General features: G+C 33.4%; 1 protein-coding gene across 1 annotated transcript; it reads right to left on the reverse strand.

Annotated features, from left to right (window-relative positions):
- Window positions 1-14,291: 14,291 nt before the first annotated feature.
- On the reverse strand, window positions 14,292-16,981 carry LOC122593584 (protein CHUP1, chloroplastic). The gene is made up of 5 exons (XM_043766014.1): window positions 16,276-16,981; window positions 15,765-16,081; window positions 15,433-15,544; window positions 15,126-15,257; window positions 14,292-14,603 (listed from the first exon to the last, which is right to left on the reverse strand). Exons 1-5 carry the CDS (start codon window positions 16,885-16,887, stop codon window positions 14,523-14,525), a joined length of 1,254 nt encoding a protein of 417 aa, XP_043621949.1. The 5' UTR covers window positions 16,888-16,981; the 3' UTR covers window positions 14,292-14,522.
- Window positions 16,982-22,473: the final 5,492 nt, after the last annotated feature.

The raw sequence follows: 22,473 nt of genomic DNA on the forward strand, positions 1-22,473 counted from the left end.
ATTGCAAGTCTATGTTGGAGGCCAAAAGTGGTTCCAAAGAACACCATTATTTATATTCATCCATTAGCCTTGCAATGTCTACCTTTGAGGACCAATTACTAGGGCAGGCACAAATATTGATGTCGTCGGCAATGCTAGCTAAACGTTTGTTTTCATTAAAAGGAACTTGTTTTCTTAAAGCACAATATGTCAACATAAACATTGTAATACATCACATAAGTTTTCTCTTACTTGACTCTGCCTACTTGACTGATAATAACTATTAGAGTATCATTTCATATGACGAAATTCATTGGTTCAAATCCAATAGTAGCCAGATAAAACACACTGACTGAAAGCCTCATTTTTGTCGGCATATGAATATATATCATGGTCAAGAAAGATATAAGTTACAAACATTCTATAAGCACACATCTATCTATTGTTTGGTACAAAGCTAATCGATCATACATGATTAATCAAGCAATGCTATATATAAATTGGGATTAGTTAAATAAGTTTTCTATAAGCACATGATTAGAGTATCATTTCATATGACGAAATTCATTGGTTCAAATCCAATAGTAGCCAGATAAAACACACAAACTGAAAACCTCATATTTGTATATGAATATATATCATGGTCAAGAAAGATATAAACATTCTACAAGCACACATCTATCTATTGTTTGGTACAAAGCTAATCGATCATATATGATTAATCAAGCAAATGCTATATATAAATTGGGATTAATTAAATAAAAAATGTTAAAACAACGTTTATGGGAAAATATTTGTATAGTAGAAAAGATCGAGTGACACTTGAGGATCCGTGGAAGGTGGGAATGCACGTGTGGGCAACATTCTTTTACTGAAAAAGTTAGGTTAACACAATAATATTAGTATTAATTGGAAGGTACAATTCTTGGAGCGTGGAGTACTGTCATTCTTGACTCTGCGTTTTTGTTCATAAATCCCACATGCCATTTTTTTTTTTTTTTAGTACACACGGATTCGCACACACAAACACATGCGTCCACGTGTGCCATATGCAACCATGGCAAGTTTTAGGTTTCAGTTTTCGTCACACATGAAACCACGTGAATTGAAACACACACCCCTATTTCTATTTTCCTTTTTCATACCTTTTGATTACTTATTTACTTCTTTTTATTACTTGGAGTAACTAATATTTAACGAGAGCGGATACTTATACCATATATTCGTTTAACAAGCTACCACAAGTTTTGCAGATTAAGGACCGAAAACGGACAACCAAATAGGCTCATAATCGGTTTATTTGTAAATTGTAATGTGAAATATACATGATGAACTCAATGGTTATATTTGAAGCATGATCGAACTCAAAACTTTATATTATCAATTAAAAAATTGTCCCTACTCTTTAATTTTATCCAATATTTGAGCTACGTATCGTTGGTAGAAATCCATCCTAATTATGAATCACTAACTTCTACAGTCTATCATAGAAATTGAATATAATTTAGATAAATCAAAACTTGCGGTAACTTATCATTATTCATAGTTAACAAATTTAGCTGCTAAATTGTGCAAGAACCATGCCCACTTTTAATTAATGAAGGGGCTAATCAACCGGCAAATGCCTGAAACTGTGAGAAAGCTTCTTCATAGGTTTTGATTTCGATTCCATTAATAATTAGTGACAAGTCTATGAGTTTTTTTCCTTAAATTCTTTGGTTGGGTTATGTAAACTTCCCCGGATTCAAAAATTGAACGTTAACTGAAACTAAATTTTTATATGTATGGGATCATTAATAGATTTAGTTAAAAACCTATTCGAAAGATTTCTTTGTTTGATAGTTTACTTTATGTATAAGAAAACGAGATACGTACCCGTTCAATGCGGCGGCGGTGACGGCAACGGGTGATGCTAGCTGCGGTGGTGGTAACGATGTGATTATTAATCTAAAAGTATTTGGCATAAATGGTAGCGTAGTTATTTTATGGTTAGAAGATGTATCTTTTATAAATAACTTTATTAAGAATATTATAGAGATATTAGATGGAAATATTTAAATTAATTAATAAAGAAGATAGATAGTTTAAATAAAAATGGGTGTAAATATTTTAAAGATATATTGGGTAGATTTAGCGTGTGAGTTATAAATATGTTGAAAATTAATGATATTTTGGATATTTTAAAGATAGAGAATTGAAAAGAGGAGAGAATAGTTTGTTTGCTAATATAGTATAGATAGATATAGATACGCGAAAGCTAATTAATAACAAACAATTATTCGTAAGTTATTAATAGATTAAAACTCATTAACCATATCTTCTTCTAAATGACAATGTAGAAAAACAAAAAGGGACAAATAAATAGATGTTGTGGCTTCATTACAATTACAAAAAGAATAAATTATATATATATATACACTAAAAACTAAAGTTGGGATGTGAGGGGGAATTAGTGTAGCTAAAAGTACTCCCCCTAGCATAAGGTACAAGCCTTTAAATCATCCAACATAATTAACGGACTTAACGACGGTTAGATAACAGACTTAACGACTATTAGGTGACGGACTTAACGACCCTTATTTTCTTTTTTTTACTACATAACTTTTACTTTTTAAACTTTCCACCAAATTTTTTTTTACATTTCCCTTTTTACCTTTCGTCACATAGTTCTTACTTTTTAAACTTTCAACATACAAACTTTGTTTTTAGGTATAAAGTTAATTAACTTTTATACTTTTTTTCATATAACTTTGTTTTTAAACTTTGCTCTGAAAGTTTCTTTTATTTTCTTTTACAATATAACTTTTGATTTTTAAATTTTATTACCAAAGTTTCATTTTTTTTACTTTGAACCACAACTTTTATTTTCTTAACTTTTGTCACGCAAATTTTGTTTTTCGGCTTAATGTTTTTGTAACTTTTATCACCAGAGTTATGTTTTTCTCCCGGGGCAACGCCCGGTAGATATACTAGTGTAATATTAAATAGGAATGCATAATTACACGTACATATATATGTAGTTACATATAATAAAAAAGTCACCATTGTTGTTCGTTGATTAACTACAATACTGATCAATAAATATAAATATATAACCGACACATGGTAGAATACTCGGAAAAAACAATTTAAGTTGGATATGATGAGTGATTAATTCTGAAGATTAAGCAGCTTTTTCCATATAAATTAATATATGGTGATAATGTTTTTAGAGACACAAGAATTAAGGATGCAATGGGTGTAGTTGACTCAATCAAATCTTCAGGACTAATGTGCAGTTCACATACTCCATCCGTCCCATATTAAGTGTCATATTTTGACTTTTTGTGTTTTTTTTCCAACTTTGACCGTAAATAATTTTGTTTGTGTTATATAATATTTGATATAACATATATGAATTGATTAAGTTTTACATGTACTTTTCATTGATATAACTTTCGTCAACTAATATATACACAAACAAAGATATTTACGGTCAAAATCGGAAGAAAAAAACTTGACCAGTCAAAATTGGACAATTAAAATGAGACGGAAGAAGTATAATATATATATATATATATATATATATATCTTGCTCTTCACCAAATTGTAATTCTCCTCTTTAAATAGAGAGTACCCCATATATATATTTCTTAGTATAAACACCACGATTACAAGTTTATAGCATGGGTATTTTTATTTATTTATTTTGTTTATTTTGTACTATACGTGTGTGGGTGAATGTATTTATTATTAAAAATATATATATATATATATATGATGTTTGCATGGCCAGAAACTATAACGCTTCAAAACTAATAAAATGGTATAAACGATATGGCACGTAAATGACGTTTTAAATGGTTCTTATTCTTGAATCATAACTGATGGGCTTGTCGCTATATGATGCCAGATCAGAGTTCTCAAATCTCAATAGTCAAGCACTCAAGCTTGATTATAATATTTGGACTAAACCATTTACATATTTTTGGGCCAAGATAGATTGATCATGGCTCAATTATAGTCCTCATTAATTACTAAGGCCATAAGACGTGAACAAAAAAAACGGTTCCAAGAAACCGGTTCTGGATTATCTAAGAACTGGAACCGAACCGGTTACGGTTCCTCAAGAATTGTCAGTTTGGTACTGGTTCCACTTTTGGATCCAAAAATCACTTCGACCGGTTCCAATCAGTTCCGAACCGAAAAAAACGGAAAAAATATGGTCAAACGTTGACTAAGAACCGGTTCCGGTTCTTGAAGAACCGGTTTCAGTCAACGTTGACTGGAACCGGTTCCGATCCAATGCCCATTGAGCGAATACCGTAATGTGATAGTGTTCATCATCATTTACATGTGAGAAGGGGTCAAAGATATTTGGTCCCACATTTTGTCTTCTCTGATCCAATTACAAACCATATCATTAATTGCATATAATCATTTTTAATTAAAGCCACACTTATCAGTGAAGAATTCCAAGACATTTATTTTCATGAGGCCACATTTATAGACCAACATGATGAACTTAATACCACCAAGATTCCCGTGGTTCAAGAGCTAGTGCGTTAAGGACATATGATTGATGGGCTTCCTTCTTTCCAGACGTGGGCCGTTGCTTCTTTCTTTGGGCTTTCTCTCTTTTTGGGCTCCTAGTAGACGAAAAGCCTTTTGCTTTTGGCAGCTCCACATCACGATCAAACTTCTTAAATTATGATCTTGACAAATTAATTGGCTAGTAATTTACAAGACCATCACCGGCCACTTATATTTCGATACTGTAGCATCCTTTCCTCTTGATATTAACCGACTCCATAATAAACTTGTATAATGCTCCATCTAGCCACGTCCAATATGTATAATTAATGATCCTTGACAGCCCCCAGATTTAAAGTTATTTGAAAACAGCAGCCTTTTCATCGGGCTCGGGCTGAGCCGTTTCATTATGTTAGCGGGAGCCGGGAGGTGATGGGGTGAAAGAAGGTGACACAAGATTTTTAGACTCTTTTTTTATTTTGTCGTGGTATCATGGATGGATGGGGTAATGGATTATTTTAATCCAACTTGTTTGTGAAAAGAATTTTGGTCAGAAAACGATTGGAAGAAAAAGGGTGTGAAGTCTCTCACTTGATGGTTTAACCCATAAGTGTAGAATAAACAAGTCAAGTATGCATTAGATTGAACTAGTATTACAATAAATATAAATGCAAGAATATATATATATATATATAAAGTAATATGTAACTTAAGCAATATAAAGATAAGCAATTAAAGTAATGGTGAGACACAATGTAATTTTCAAGTGTATTTTATTTATTGATGTTAAATAAAATACAAGGTTGTTGCGGAACTAAGATATTACAAAGTAAGTATCTAAACAACCTTATGAATTACAAGTGATCTAATATTTGCTAAATAAACTCTTTTGATCGAAATACTTAAAGTTGTGAAGTATAACTGTTTAGATCGAGAGTATTTAAGCAAATGCACCAAATTGCAAAAGTGTGATTTGGACGAGGGAAATGAATTAGTATTTATAGGCAAAAAGAATAAATATAATATTCTTTTAATTTGTCATACAAATATGGTTACATGCATTTAAGGAAACTACTTTAATTCCTTAAATGCATTGGTTAAAGTACAAGAATAAAGTCACTTGATAGTGACTTGTCTTCTAATTAACCAACCACCTTTACATGCGTGTAAGGCTTTTAACAAAGGACAAATGGATTGTCCGGGTAAAAGCATGTAAAGGCATAAAGTCAATTCCTCGTAATCAGTGTTCAGACTTGTAAGGTCTAAAACACTGTCAAGGATTCCAGTCAGGAGATCTGGTAAGTTTGCCAGTGAGCTCCGCTATTTGTCAGACTTCTTTCTTTAGACTTCAGTCTTCGACTTCAGTGAGGATGTTCTTCAGTGGAAAGATCTTGACTAGAGTGAAGTCTAGTGAACCAATCTGGTGGAATCCAGATTCATGTATAAGTAAATGGTTCACTGGTCTTCACATAATTTCTGGACATATCTTCAGAGGGCTCCAGTAGTCTCGTCTGGAGGGAGTCCAGTAAATATGGACCTAATAAAAGGTGACGTGAGGTACCACGACGCCAATTTGTTTGATCCAAGGATTGGATGGACCTTCGGTTGGGAATGTTGGTATGTGATCACGTTATAATAAACGTATGTCCGAAAATAATTTAAGCCTACGGGGTCACACGAAATGATACGATAACTCTATATTATTAATTAGTATATTAAAGTAATATATTAATTAATATATAATCACGAATTAATTAATTAAACTAAATTAAATGGTTAATAGTATTTAATTAATTAAAAGAGGATGACTTAAGTGGAAATTAGGAAGTGAAAATTAGGGGTTACGAAAACTTCCTAATTTCCACCATAAGGCCAGAATTCTCAAGGGCTTCAGGCCTTGATATTACTTGTCCATCAAGTTTAAAACTCTCCTAATTAAGCCTATAAATAGAGACATAGGTTTAAGGGTTTTACACATCTTCACAATACAATCAATTATGAAATTCTCTCCTCTCCTCTCCCTCTCTTCTTTCGGTCGAACCAAGGAAAACCCCAAGGGGTTCGGGTTTTAGGGTTTCGACTTTTAGGGATATAAACAAAGGGTTTTGATCATGATTTGGGTACTAGCATACGGTATAGGGGTGTCTAGTGTGCGATCGTAGAGATACATTATTGAAAACCCTACAATAATAATAATCTTATTATTAATAATATTATTGGAAGCTTTGTATAAGGTACACCATTCGATTCTCTCTTTATGAATTAATATGATTTCATATTTGATTTATTCTGTTGCGCACTTGTGATTATTTATATGTTTATGTGTTCATATTCTAACAGAGAACAAGGAGGGGTTTGAATGATTTATTGGCGATTCCCTTCCGGTAAAGAGCTATAGAGCCACTTTACGCCATTGTGTTGGAAGTGTTTATGTTGGGGTGGAGACTTCACCATAGTATAGAAGCCGACCACCTTAGGTGTTGGAGAGAATGAGGTTATGTGTTTTTAGGGTTGTATATGATGATGTGCCGTATGATATCTCTTCTTTATATAAAGGGTAAAATCTTGGAGGAAAAGCTAAGGCTTTTGGGGTAAAGATACGTATGACATGTTTAGGGGATTTACGTGCCATATAATTTAATATATTTTAATGGTGAAGGTATATGAATAAATACCTTTTCTTTAGGATGAAGAAATAAGAGATTTTCTCCATATTTGTCGGAGCTCCATTCTGACGGGGAGCTCCATGATCCTGACTGAGGTGAGCTCTGTTATCCTGACTAAGGTGCTCCGTTCTGACGGAGGTGAGCTCCGTATTTCTAGCGGAAACATCCTTAAGCAGCATTCATTATAGCAAATTTACATACGAAGGTAGGGCTCTGTATGGCGTATATCATCAGATACAAAGTCTAGATACAAATACAAAGTCTTGCAACTTCTTCAAAGTCTTCAATCTTCATTGTATTCAAATTTGTCTTCAACTTGTCTTCATTTATCTTCATTTGTCTTGATTGGTCTTCAAATGGTCTTCTTGAAACAAATACAAAGTCTAAAAACAAATACAAAGTCTTGCAACAAATACAAAGTCTTGCAACAAATACAAAGTCTTGAAACAAATAAAAACTTTTCAATCAAATAAAAGTCTTCGTCTTCATCTTCATCTTCAATCAGAGTCTAGTGGGGTCACTTGTTGTTGAGCTTGAGCTTCATCAAGTTGAATCTTTTCATCGGAAAGTGATAAGGATGTACCTTCCTCAAATTCTTCATTGTGAATATGTTCTTCAAGGTCCAAAGTATCTTCAAGGCTTGATACGTTTTGTTTACGCTCCATGGGGTCCAAGTGGTCTTTGTAGGAAATACACATCTCCAATGATGTTGGTGTAAGTTTTGTTCTTATGGACAAAACGTTTCCACTAGTTAAAAATGCGGATTCACTAGCCGCCGTTGAAGGTTGAGTGCTTAGTAAATCATGTGTCATGATAGATAGAATGGGAAATTGACTTTCCCTTTCCCTCCACCAATTCAATACATCATCAACTCCGAGGCTCACCAAAAAGATGGTTCTGATATACCTATGATAATCGGTGTTCTTGTTGGAACTTGAAGCCTCATTTCTTTGACGTTTGGTGGTTGCTTGGACAACATAATTGTATAGGTTTATCTTTGAATCCTTGCTTTTTTTTGGTAGTAACAAAAGGACTAGGAGTAGTAGAAGAACTTGAGTCATATCTAGCTTTATAAACCTTATACAATCTTTCTAAATTCGCATTAAACTCACTTTTTGCCTTCATGGAAAAGTTTACATCCTTTTCCATAACACTCCAAACTATCACATATTTTTCAATAAGTGCCTCAACGCCGCTAACATTTAAAGTGGGGTTCATTGCGGCGACACAAACAAAAATTGGGGGCATTTCCATAAAATATTTTTTCATTTTATCTTTCATGGCTTTCACCATGACTTCGTATATACCATCATCCATACACTCATATTCTACCAATTTTTCACCAATTTCATAAATTTAATAAAGCACCAAATAACTAGTAGAATAATAAACCCCCGAAACCAAATCGTGGCATTTTTAAACACTTGAAGTAAATCTACTAAAGTTTGAATAAATTCCCAATGGTCAAACTTAGAAGATGTCAAACGTTTGTCAACTAGATCATCATGAAAATGTTTTAAAGTAGTTTTTTGACGTAAAGCACATTCAAACATTGTAAGAGTGGAATTCCATCTAGTAGGACAATCCCAATGAGGTGTCAAATATATCGAATCGGGGGTAAGACTCAACAATTTGATATACTTCTTATTTCTAATCTTACCCCTTAAAAACTGTTGAGTCCCAATGTTAATTGTAAATTTAATGATGACAAATCTGCCCTATAAGCACTTAGTAGTCTTTTGGTTCTTATAATCTGATCTGGGTCAGACTAAGCTGACACAGCTTGTGATCTGTAACTGACCCAGATCAGACTTCATGTTTTGTAATGTTATATCTTATGGAAGCAATTGTTATTCAAGCTGCATCAACATTGTTAAAGCATTCAATCCAATTCGAAGAGGAGGATTGAAGATAAAGGACCAAGCTGGTAGTGGAAGGCAGCTTGGGACTAGCAGTCAGCTTGGAACACTTAGGCAGATTGGTGCGTTGACAAACAGCCCAATCTGTGTCTGACAATCAAGTGAATATAACAACCTGAATTGAAGATAATGATAAATGACGTGACTAGGAAGAATCCTAGGATCCAGGTTGGTGGTTAGATATACATATGCGTGTTCATATTCTTATTGGACGATGAAGAATGTGCAGCTATACGTGGGGGACCACAAGTACGATGAAGGCACGATTGATTATTCCTTGATCGTCCAACAATAGAAGAATACGTGACTAAATTGTATACCAAGAGAAGAATGAGCTTTCGCCTATAAAAGCTACACTCCTTGTATGCATATGTGTGACAAAACTTTGAATCATTCTTCACATAAAGTTTTCTCTGCTCTTACACACAACTTAGTCTGTAAGAAGTCAGCTTGGGCTGCTTCTTTTAAGAGAGAACTTTTCTGATTGTTGTTTGTCATTTCAAAGGGTTGTTTAGATATTTGTAGGCTATCTTTATTCCGCAACAACCCTGTAATTCTTTGTACAAATTTTATCTTAATAAAAGATTACATTTGAAAATCACAATCTGTGTTCAAGAATGTTTATTTACTGATTTATTGTTCTATTGATTCATATTATTTACATTGCTTATATTAATATTTGAGTCGTTAAAACTATTTATCAAAAGTTAGTTAAGGAAAAAGAAAAAATTGTATTCACCCCCCTCTACAACTGTATGTGTTCATTATACTTTGGTATATTGATACTCTTCTGGGACACAATAAAAACACTTCCTTTAACATTTTTACAAAGTCATGCTTACCAATTTCAATAACCTTTTCACCCAAACTTCTTTGCACAACCAAGTTAAGAATATGTGCAACATATCGACCATGATATAAAAAAATACCATCACAAATAGGAGTATATTTTAGTTTCAAGTGGTCAACCACTTTTGTATTATTACTTGCATTATCAAATGATATTGAAAAAATCTTTTGTTCAATTTATAGTATGCAAACACATCTCTTAACTTACAGTATAGATTTTCACCTGTATGAGGTTCTTCAGAATTTTCAAAAGCAATCGTGCGCTTCATAATTTGCCAAGTACTAGGATCTATCCAATGCGCCGTAACACATATGTAAGAACCGGGAAAACCATGAGGAGCACTCTGAACATCGGTTGTCAAATTTAAACTATCATTTAAATTTTCAAATTCCGCTATAGGTAGTTGTTTAGCCAATTTCCAATTATTCATACATGTACATTTTAATGTAGAGCGAGTTAGAGTAGTATACCTTGGTTGGAGTACGTTTTGAAATGCGGAAGTGACATCTGGATCATCCCAATGGTTGAATGGCCAAGCTTTTTTAATGACAAGGTTGGAAAGTGTCTCACGAACCGACTCCGTCGAATAATGAAAAATAGTGTCATCATTTGCCAATGTTAATTTGTTGACCTTGTGAGGAGGTACCCGCTTCTTGTGCTTTTCTCACCGGACAATGATTTTTAACATGTTTCCCCAAAGTCGAGTTTGCATTTTTTATAAAAAAAATGGTGACAATAATTACACCGAGCCTCAACATCACCATTCGACAACGTAACTAATTGAAAGTGTTCAAACACGGGAGCCATTCTTTTATGATCCGTTATTACAGCCACCACCGTTGGCTCACTTGTGGAACCAATACCAGTAGATTGCGTTTGTGAAGCGAAATTATGCTCTATTTTGTAAGAGATTTGATATATACTATATATATAGTGTATATAGTGTATATTTTGTGATATATATATATATATATAATATGTAGAGATATAGTGATTTTGGTAAGAGATATATGAATATATAGTGTTTTTGTAAAAGATATAGAGTGGTTGTAAGTGATGGATGCGTAAAAACAATCCAAAATGATGCTACATATATATACTAGTTGTATAATGGCAAAATAGTAATTATTGGGTCAAAAAACGGTAACTAACGTTTTTTTCTCGGATCGATTTCTGGAACTGGTTTCTGAGGACCAAAGACGGTTATTTCTAACAGCTAGTTCCATCAGGGACAAAAAAATCGGTTCCGAACTGGTTTCTGAGGAATCGGTTTGGGACCGATTTTTTGAAAAAACCCTAAATCGGTTCGGATCTATCGGTTCCTCAAGAACCAAGAAATCGGAATCGGTTCTTAAGGAACCGGTTATTTTCGGCTCCGGTTCTAGGATAATCGGGATCGGTTTTTTTGGAACCGAATATTATGCCTAAGTCTACTTGGAGCAGAAGCTCTTAAATTGCTCTATTTGAGTGTAGTAATAATATGGTTCTTTGAGATTGATTAATGTATTAGCAATCTAATTTATATTTTTATGATATATCCTAATAAATGATCTATTTATATTTACATCCCAACCCATTTGTACTTGGCTTATGGCAGGTAGGAGAGCCAGGAGTTTTATCATGTAGTCGCCAAACAATTTTCATGATATTAAGAAGTGTAAAATTAAACTACAAAATTCATATACTTTACTACTTTAGTATAGTATTGGCAATTATTTTAAAACTGATTAAATACTCAGAAATAGTACTAGAAATATAAAGTTTTATAAAAATTATGGCCACCTTTGGCCACCACATAACTCCTTCACTGTGTGTGACCAAACTACTCAACCAATCATGCCTTGAAGCAAGTTATTTATGAATATTTATCATGAAAAACAATAAGCTAATAGTTGTCCTATAAAAATAGAAGCGTTACTATGTGTGTTCAATATGCATGCATACAGAGTTGTATACATGTTCTAGTATAATATGATAGCTCTTTTTTCTATACAAAGAATTCACCGGCAAGATCTGAAAGTATGGACTCGGTACGTACAAGCATCCAACAAGCAGAAGGGAACGATAAGATGAGGAAAACCGTGAAGAAATATTTTTGCTTGCTTTGAACTGAATAATTTTAGCTAGAGGGAACTGTGGCGGCCTGTTGGTGAACAACTTACTTTGTAAAAGGAGGTAAAAGAATTTGGTTGTCAAGCTGGTTACCAACACCCGGTTGGCCATTTAACATTATCCCAAAAATCTTTTTTTTTTATATCGAAAAAGATATGGAAGACGAGAAACCAAGTTTTTACCATGACTACGACTATCTTTATTCCTTATGCCGTCATTGGAATTTTGACTCGTTTAGATGATTATTTGGTTGCATATGGTGTTTCTTGATTGAATTTACGTTTATTCTAGTTAAACAAAAGTTCTCTGCTTTCACAATTAGTAACTTTGTAGTTATATATGAAATTGATTGTGAAACATTCAATTGTTAATGGTCATTGGGTGGCAATAATAAGAGTATATGTTGAAACAAGCAGTAAAGAAACACACCATATGCAGCCAAATAAAATTTCAAAACAGTCAAAGTTCCAATGACAATACAATGAATAAAAATAGTTGACGTCATACTAAAAAACTTGGTTTCACGGTTCCATATCTTTTTCGATATAACAAAAGAAAGAATTACTCGGATAAAGATAGATAGATGGTCAGGTTGTTTGTATAACCAACTTTACAACCATATTCATTTACCTCCTTTTACAAAGTAAAGGCGCTCTACCATAGGGCCGCCAGAGTTCCCTACAGCTAGAATTATGCAGTTCAAAACAAGTAAGACTTTCTTCATGGATTTGCTCATCTTGTCATCCTCTTCTGCTTTTGATTGGATGCTCGTACATACTGAGTCTATACTTTCAAATCTTGCCGGTGAATTCTTTGTATCCAAAAAAAGCTACCACACATAGTAATGCTTCTACTTTTATAGGAGAACTAATAACTTATTGTTTCTCATGATATATCTTCATAGAAAACTTGCTGCAAGGCATGATTGCTTCATTGCTTGAGTAGTTGGGTCACAACCCAGGTACAAAAGGGTTGGGATGTAAATATAAATGGATCATTTATCAGGATATATAATAAACATATAAATTATATAGCTACTTTTATAGGCAAATGTTAGCTTATTCGACTGACTTTCTTTGTTGAAAAAAATGAAATAGCTATGAATTACATTTGACATGATTGATTGGGCAGTTGGGTCACAAACCAAGAACAAATGGGTTGGGAATGGATATTTTTCAGTGTATATATCATAAAAATTTAGATTAAATAGCTAATACATTAATTATGCTAAAAGAACCATATTATTACTACAATCTGAATTTTTTAATAAAACAATTTAAGAGCTTGTGCTCCTTAAGCATACACTTCTAAGCAATTTAAAAGTATACTTGGAGCCACTGTACATAAGGGCTATGGTTGGGCCACCCTAATTTTGCCCAACGATTTTATTTTGCTAGTCAATATTGGCGATTTGCTTGAGATAATGAGCAATGGAGTGTTGAAAAGCCCATGGCATCGAGTGCAGACATAATTCGATGTGAAGAGGTTTTCACTTGCATATTTTATAACCCACCTTAGCGAAGTAAAATTCGACCCTCGTTTGTAGGTGGTTTCAAGGATGGTGGTGGCCAGTGGATGATGTGTCAGTGTCTAATTACGTACAATATTAGCTTATGTTTCCTTCCGTCCTAAAAGATCGAAGTGTCTGCCTTTCATTTAAGTTTGTCCTAAAATAAGTGTCCGCTTGAATAAAAAACATACAACTTTTGCATCAACTTTGGTTTTTATCCGGAAAAAAAAAAGACTATCTATATTGTCATTAGGTCTGGTCCATTAAAATTGTGTCTTGTCTAGATAAAGACATTCAAGTGTGTTGTCAAAAGATAAATGATGCGCAATGTATCGAGAAAATGGTAAGTGAGGATGTTTATATTCCCTTCCGAATTTAGTTTCAATGCTAGGATAGATTTCTAGAAAGCAAAAATGATTGGTATGATTTGGGTTTGTTGGGGGATTTTTGTCAATTTATCCTATAGCTAATGGGTTTTGACTTTTGACACATGGCCCATGCCAAATATTAGCTTCTGTTTCGTTTCAAACTCATAAGTAGGATGCTTTGCATAGACGATTCTAAATTGATGTATGTATTCATTAGATTTTTATCAGTATGCAACGCAAAACTTATATTTCATCTGGTTTTAAGTTGAGACAAATTTACAAATTAGATGACCCAATTGCAACAAAATATAGTTTAACATATTGAACTACAGAATATATCAAACTGTTTAACTACTAAAGTTATAGGCAAAGATGTTTATAGCTGCTAGTATATATATATAACATGGTAAACCAATGTCAATTATGAATAATTACTTGGCTAATGAATGCCCAAATTCTTTTTGTTACTATAACTCTGCTTCCTTTGAAGATATGCATTCATATGCCACTTCATCATTTCCTCCATATGCATATACATACATACAACACATATACATTAAGTTAAAACAACATTAACCATGCCATTCATATCCTTAACCTATACTGCTACTTGTTGTAGATGTTGCTTCCAATCTCCTTTAACTCTTCAAATGCATTCATTGTTTCTGTATCAAAACCTCCTGCAAACTGGAAACCAACATACTTTTACCATATTGTTTACCCTGTATGTAACGTACTTCCAATTTTAATTGTCCAGATATAACATACTACAATATTTCTTTATATATATACCTATGTGGCCATTGGTTTTTGAGGCCGATTATATCACATACAAGTGCGTCAAAATGTAAATATGGTATATTAAGTGGTAAAAAACAGAAGTAGATATCAATTGATCATAGATCAACCGGTACGTTATCATATGATCACATGAGCCTCACAGATGAATGTGTAAGTTACACGTTCAAATCTTGCCAAAGACAAGTGGAAAAATTATATCTTGTGATTAATGTGTGAAAATGGTAAGTCACCGAGAATAAGTTCTATGCAGTGTGTGTGCTCTTAGTACCAAGATGGTACGTGGGACAAGATGGTTTCAACCCATTTAGCTTTTTTTTAAACGGATGTAGATTACTTGTATACTTGAAAAAGTGAAAGTATGTTGCATTTCTGTCTTAGAGACTTCCCGGCAATCACTTGTTTTCTTACCTGGTGAACCCGAAAAGCAAACCGAACCCCTTGAAGTAAAAGATCCCCGTCTCGTGAAGCTTCATTGCATTCTAATTCTTTCGCAACCCTTCTCATACATTCTCTTGCAAGTTTAAGTGTGCTTAGTTTTATCTGTCACAAAAAATGTCATAAACTTAGCTTTACAACCAAGATTTATGGTTACTCATCATAAGGATAACAGGGGATTTTGTGAATCTCGTGTTAATTAAGTTTTATTATCATTTAATTAAGCTTTGCTTGCTAATAAAGGGAATAATAAGTATACTCGTAGGTTGTTTGCACTTACCTGTCCAACAACTCCTGTATCCATCAGCCATTGCCATGGAATTTGAAGCTCCTTGTATTTCTTGCTTATACCTTCTCTCGTTCTTTCCAATCCGCTAATGCTTGACTCCACTCTGTATGCATATTATACATATTAGATTTCATAAGCTTGTAAAAACTGTTTTTGATACCAAACTCCCTCGCTTGAGATAAAGTATTAGGAAATCAAGAGTACCAAATTGATCTCCACACGAGTTAATTATGTTTTATAAGTTTTTAAGAGTGAAAACATAAGTATAGTATTTAAACTAATGTCAAAACTACTCTATATATACTACTCTGCTACATACTTGCCTGTCTTGCAGTGCTTGCATCTTCCTAAAAGATTGAATCAATGGTTGTTTTGGACTGCTTTTAAAACCCAAAACTTCAGATTCTAGATTCTTTAAATCTCGGTAACTGAAAGCAGCTTCACGTAATGCATCAGCTTTTCTTTCGGGCCACTGTGGAAAGTGTTTTAGTACAGCCCTTTCGTCTACTAAACACGACAACTCACTGTCTAGCCACTTAACAAATCCTTCCACATCCAAAATCTCCGTAAATGCTGCACTCTGGACTTCCCTTATCAAAAAATTTAGCAGCTGACCATATTTTTCGACATCTGATTTTATCTGGCCGGCACAAGATTATATTTTTTAATCGTTAGATTAGAAAAAATTACATAAGTTTCAAAACATACATATATATATATGAATAACTTTTTTAAAAACTAAACAGGATTCGGTAGTATATTAAGAAAACAAAATAATAGCCGTATTCTGCAAGTAACAGTATATATACTTGCAGAATGACCAAATGAACTTACGGATGTAAGATAAGTTGATCTGTTTTCTATCTCTCCAATCATGTCTCGGGAATATGTAACTGGGGCGAACCCTGTCGCCCCATTCTTATTATCTTTTTGCGTGTCTCTTTTCATTAATGATCTATAAAACTCCATAACTGCTGGCACACGTCGTACTGCCTTTGATCCAATTGGACTCGAAGGTAGGGGTGGTGGTGGAGGTGGTGGACCGGCTACTCGTCTTTGCAACCATTGTGGTGGCGAAGGTGGTGGTTTTGGCAAATTCACGGTTGTTTCTGTATGGTTTAAAGTTGGTTTCACGGTTGTTTCTATATGGGCTAAATTCGGTTTCTTCATTTGTGCATTTTGCACGTCTACTTGAAGAGGTTTTGGTTTTTGTGATGATTCATCTAGAGCAAGTTTTCCACAATCCATTGTGTTTTGTAGCTTCTTCCATAACATTGTTTTCCTTTCGAGATCATGTGCTTTAAGTGTGTTTATTTGTGTTTTGAGACGACTCGTTTCTTGCTTTAGTTCATGGTTTTCTTTCTCTAACGAACCGATCTTGATCAACGATGCTTCGAGTTCTCTCTTTAGGAAAGTGATGGTGATGCCATCGTCTCCAGACGGCATTTTTTTTTTTTTTTTTTTTTGTGACAATGGCACTGAATGGAGACTAGAAAAGGGAAATGGTTTGGGATCCCAAATGTTACCAAAGTGTTTACTTGCTTCTAATATAAGTTCCGAGTGTTCTCACCTACACCAACAAAAGGTGTAGTTTGACTAAATTGCCAATTGGCTGTTTTGGAATGGATTGATACTTTGATAGACATTAGTCGGGGGTATTTTAGACAATACCTCATCATTCATATTTTGTTATTTTTGCTAGACTTCGTGTGTATAGGGCAAAAGTTTTTGTTAATATGATATTCGAAATGAACAATTAAACAAAAGATTTGTGTATTTAATTTTAGTATAAGCAACTTTTACACTTTTTTTATTGTGTGAATGTAACCTTCATTTGATTCATTGTATGTAATTAACTCGGTAAATTAAACGATTAATGTAAAAGTGTATACATGGCACACCATATGAGCTGCCACATAGAAGTTTTTGATTGGTCGATCAACGTAAAAATTTTACATTAATAATTCAAATTTAGCGGGTTAGTTACATACAATGAACCAAATGAAAGTTACATTCACACAATAGAAAAAAATGTAAAAGTTAATTACACTTCCAGATAGTTAACCCTAATTCTTATCCGTGAATACATGTGTGAAAACTTGACTTTAGAAAACAAAATACATCACTCATTTTATTGAAAATGTATGGATGAATATAATTTCTCAATTCCGATTTCGTTTCAACACAGTTTCGATCTCGTAGTACCGAATGAAGAATGATACCAGGAATGGTGCTCACTTTTATTGGTTTGTGAGACTTGGGGCCGTAATACCAAAAAATGGTACTGCAAATCGTAAATAGTGCTTGTCATTTTGACCAAAAATGTACTCGTAACATTTCCTTGCGCTATTGCACCTTTGGCTTTTTATTTATTTTCCCATGAATTTTTGTGAAATTAAATAATAATAAGTTAAAATGTTAAACAAATAACACCTGCAACGTTAATTTTTTTATAAATACCACTCTAGAAGAGAGTCGCAAATAAACTCTATTAATATAGTGATAGGTAATTTACTTGAATGATGACTTAAAGCTTTAATTAACTTTGCACTGTTAGATGCCATGATACATGTTTCGTCCAATCAAGCTTACAAAAAATCTTATTCGAAAAATTATAAAAAGTCTAAATCACAACCTTGCGGTGTTTGTGATTTAGTGAGTATATTTTTTAAAAGAATTTAAACATTTTAATATATTTAAAATAATTTTTGGTTATTTAAGTTATTATAAAGAGTGATCGACATAAATCGTCCTTGTGGTTTGTCCAAACAGTCAGGTTTCGTCCTTTAACTTTCAAAACCTCAGAGACCATCCTTTATAGACGGATAATGTTCACACTTGATCCTTTTTGAAAACGGACGTCAACTCGAATCCGTTAACACCTTTACGTGACTTCCGCATGAGGGTATTTGAGTCTTTTCCAATGCTAAAGGACCATTTATGATAATTTAACTGGAAAATTTTAAGATCTAAAAAAGTAGACATTCAAATACATAAGTTAAGAATCTACAAATTTCATATTCAAATATTATACATTTATAAGATCTAAAAATTTAGATCTCTTCCAGATTTACACAGAGACAAGCATGGCCTAATTTCATGTGCAAACTTACATTCCAAAATTACGGGTGGACTTTTGTTTACAACCAAATCCACACACACACACAAACTTTTTAGTAATAATAAGAATGATTCCTTATATCTCTGTTTCTTTTTTTCTCGTCTTCCACACCATTGTCGTCTTCACTCGCTACTTCTAGTCACCACACCACCACCAAAAACCACTCCAAAATTCATCACGTTACATTCTCATTACATTCATCACATTATTCTCAATCTCACTATCAATTTATAATACCATTGGTTTCCCGAAAACCTTAGAATAATGTAACATTAATCTACTATAAATTTGTAACACCGGCCAACTTGATTGAAGTACAACTAAAAAAGAATGACATGGATGTAGTAGACACGCGCCTTACACATGTATTCGAGTGAGAGAGAATCAGTCATGTCAATAGCCCGTTGCTTCAAGTGGCTTACTTCTAAAACTAATCTAGCACTATTTAGGAAGGTCGATGATGGTGGTGCGGCGAATGATGGACGGCGAGTAAACAACACTACCGTCAGGGACCATACTTTCAACGATAACACACACGGGTATATATACCGAGTGAATATATAGATGAGAGCACCGTCGCCGCCTGTGACCAGACAACCACTACCGGCCGAAGCTTCTATAAACCACAACCACCGTCGCCCTCTGTTCCTTCCTCCTCTTCCTTATTTGTTATAGATCTGAAAAATGGGTTTATATATACATACATATATACGCACAAATATAGTTATAGATTTGGTTATGTAGATTGAGATGGTACATGGTTGTGGTTGTGAATGGCAGTGGATTGAGATCTAGGTGAAGATGATTCTTTTCCAGTAGTGAATAAAGGGGAAAAAAAGAGAGGATATATGCACATATATGTGTAAAGAATAAAGGAAGAAAAAAGAAAGAAGAGACTGAAGTCAAAGGGTAATAAATTACAAAAGTACCCTCACGTAAAATGCACGTGAGGGACTTAACAGAATCCATTTGATGTCCGTTTTCGAAAAGGATCAAGTGTGAACATTATTCGTCTATAAAGGATGGTCTATGAGGTTTTGAAAATTAAATGACGAAACCCAACTATTTAGACAAACCACATGGACGGATTACCCTTGGTAGAGTGGCACTTTTATGGAAATGATGAGTCATGATATTTTAATATTCTTTTACTACTTGTGAAGCAATAACCTAAAAAGTGAAAAAGTAGAAATAATTTCATAAGTGATTAAGACGTTTTATTGGAAAAAGGAGCCGACCTCGATTCATACATCTTACCCAACCTCTAATATAACTCTAAACAATCAATTATTATAGCGATACTTAACTTTTGATAAACAATAGACAATTGATTTTCGATATATAAATAGATACTAAAAATGTACTGTAGTTGAGTAATCCAAATCTTTGTAACTTGTCTTAGCAATTTCTTCTAAACTAGTGGAGCCAAAGTTCAAAGATATACAATAAAGAACAGGAAAAATCTCCAAGATAGAGACTGTCGAGTGTCGATGCTAGCTCTATCATATTAAACTCATAACATTTAACTACTTGCTAGTATATTTGTTAAAGCTGAAAGACGAACTTAATGGTTAGTAATACCTTGTATTTTTGCATAATGATTATTAAAAGTAAAGAACTAGTCTAATTTCGTTAGCAAGATATATAAACGGATGATTTATCATTTTCCTATTTCTATATTAAATTATCAGAGTAGGACGAGCTTTAACTTATATATATGCTGCCAACCACTCTACTTGTGATTGTTCTCGAGCATATTTTCTAGGGTTTAGTGCGTCGGTATGAAACAAATTATGCCCAAAAAGTTATAGTATGCATGAACTAACATTTTTGTTTATTTTATGCATAAACTTAGTAAAAATATTTAAATCATGCAATGTGTATACGTGGCAGCCCATATGAGCTGCCACGTGTAAAAAAAAAAATTTTAAAACAGACCACGTGTAAGGTTTTGATTGGTCGGTCACAAAAAGTTACATGATATAAACATTTTTACTAAGTTTATGCATACAATAAACAAAAACGTTAGTTGGTGCACACTATAACTTTTTGAGCATGGTTAGTTGCATTCCGTCGCACTAAACCCTATTTTCTAACCATCCCCAAAATGTGTATTTATAAACGTTAAAATGTAATACGTCTTATGAATACATCATGACGTCTAACTTCTAATCACCGTGGTGTGATTAGTTTAATTTCGATAGCCATTATGAATATTATCAATTTATCATCAACTCGTATACCTAAACATGACCTATGTGTTTTGGTGAAATTAGGAGTTAGCAAAAGGTAAGATCTTATACGCCTCAAAGTTTGTCAAACCTAGGGCTGTAAACGGTTCGGTTCGGTTAGTTAGAAATTTTGAACCGTTTTTTGGGTTTCAGTTCGGTTCGATTAGTGAGAAATTTTGAAGGTTCATTTCTTACACCCCTAGTCAAACCCACGTGATTTTATTTTGTTCCCTGTAAAAGAAAAAGTGAAAGAAAAAATTAAAAGGGGGGAATTACACAAAGCCTTATCTTGGGGGTTGGGCTTGGGCATGTGTAAAAGATTTACGGGGCCTTTTTTATTTGTTAGTTAATTAATCATTTTTGAAATTTTGTTAAAACTTTCTTTCTTGTCATTTAGATGTATTCTTTAAAATGTTATATTATAAATGTCCTATACTCGATCTTTTGCGTTATAAGTGTACATTTTTCATCAATTGAGCAGAATTTTTATATTAAAACCAAAAAGAATTTTCACCAATATTTTAAGTAGTTAGGTTAATTATAAACTGTCTTTTTAAGACTTGGAGAGGCGAACCATTTGGATTTCGCTTTCGTTAATATCATGTCTTGCAAGTTTATTACACAATACTTATAATACCTATGTATTCCTAGACAGATTTTCAAAGATTGAAGCCAAGTCAAATTGGTTTTTAATGCATGAGGGTTATGGGTCACATTCAAAAGATGGCCCATTATTTGGCCTATCATTTTCTTGAAAACAATCTCAATTGCCTTGTGGTGAAGGAAACTTTCACTATAGTAATGGAGGTGAGGTCTACTTTGTTTTTGGCCTTTGATTTGAGTAGTAGTGGATTGTTAGAAAGTTGAGCAAATTTATTAAGGACATTTAAGTGCCATATGCCCCAAGTACAAGGGAAGTTTTAATCTTGGGTACACATTATTTCTTGTCTTTTTTGGGTATTTTTTTAAGCATATCGATAAACTATATTTGTAAATTAATCGTTATTGTTATTATGTTGTCAATGGAAGTACAGATTTTTTTCAAACAAGATATCCATTAACATATTGGGAGGGTTCATGAAATTGTTGGCAATAGTTGAAGCAGTGACACATTGTACGCAAAGAGTTGAAGACCAAATGGCCTATTATATACGAGTATTTATTTACTTCTTTTTTAATGGAAATTATTCATTTACTTAGAACACACAAAATGTAGATGCACTGGAGTTGTAGGATATATGTAAGAAGTTAGAACTTTTGGTGTATGGAAGATAGCTTTTAATTAATTCAAACATTCACGGTTCCAAAATACTCCGCCTATTAAATATCTCTCGTCATGGTCTTTTTGAGCAACACTACATTAAAGAAAGATTTACATCTTGCTTTAGTGTGTTCGTGCATGCAGAGGCGGTACCAGAAAAAAATTTCAGAGGGGGCAAAATTAAAAAATCCGTGAAATATAAATATAAAAAGGGTCAAAATGTTAGAAACCTATAAGAAATTTTTTAAATCGATAAAAAATTTAAAAATACATGACAAAATCTAAATTTTGAGGGGGGCAATTGTCCCCTTTGCCCCCCATGTGGTACCACCCATGTGCACATGTATGATGTATGTGTGGATATAAGAAAGAAAAGCATATATACATGCATATGTGCTATAAAAGGTATATAAGTGTTA

Source organism: Erigeron canadensis, chromosome 3 (assembly GCF_010389155.1).
Source record: "Erigeron canadensis isolate Cc75 chromosome 3, C_canadensis_v1, whole genome shotgun sequence".
In the NCBI taxonomy this organism is placed as follows: Eukaryota; Viridiplantae; Streptophyta; class Magnoliopsida; order Asterales; family Asteraceae; genus Erigeron; species Erigeron canadensis.

What these genes read in the sequence shown, in the direction of transcription:
- LOC122593584 (XM_043766014.1), bottom strand. Translation starts at nt 16,887, where the DNA reads ATGCCGTCTGGAGACGATGGCATCACCATCACTTTCCTAAAGAGAGAA. An exon ending in ATACAGGAGTTGTTGGACAG is followed by an intron (nt 15,258 to 15,432) that starts GTAAGTGCAAAC and finishes TTTTTGTGACAG; the next exon opens with ATAAAACTAAGCACACTTAA. An exon ending in TTGCTTTTCGGGTTCACCAG is followed by an intron (nt 14,604 to 15,125) that starts GTAAGAAAACAA and finishes GTTGGTTTCCAG; the next exon opens with TTTGCAGGAGGTTTTGATAC.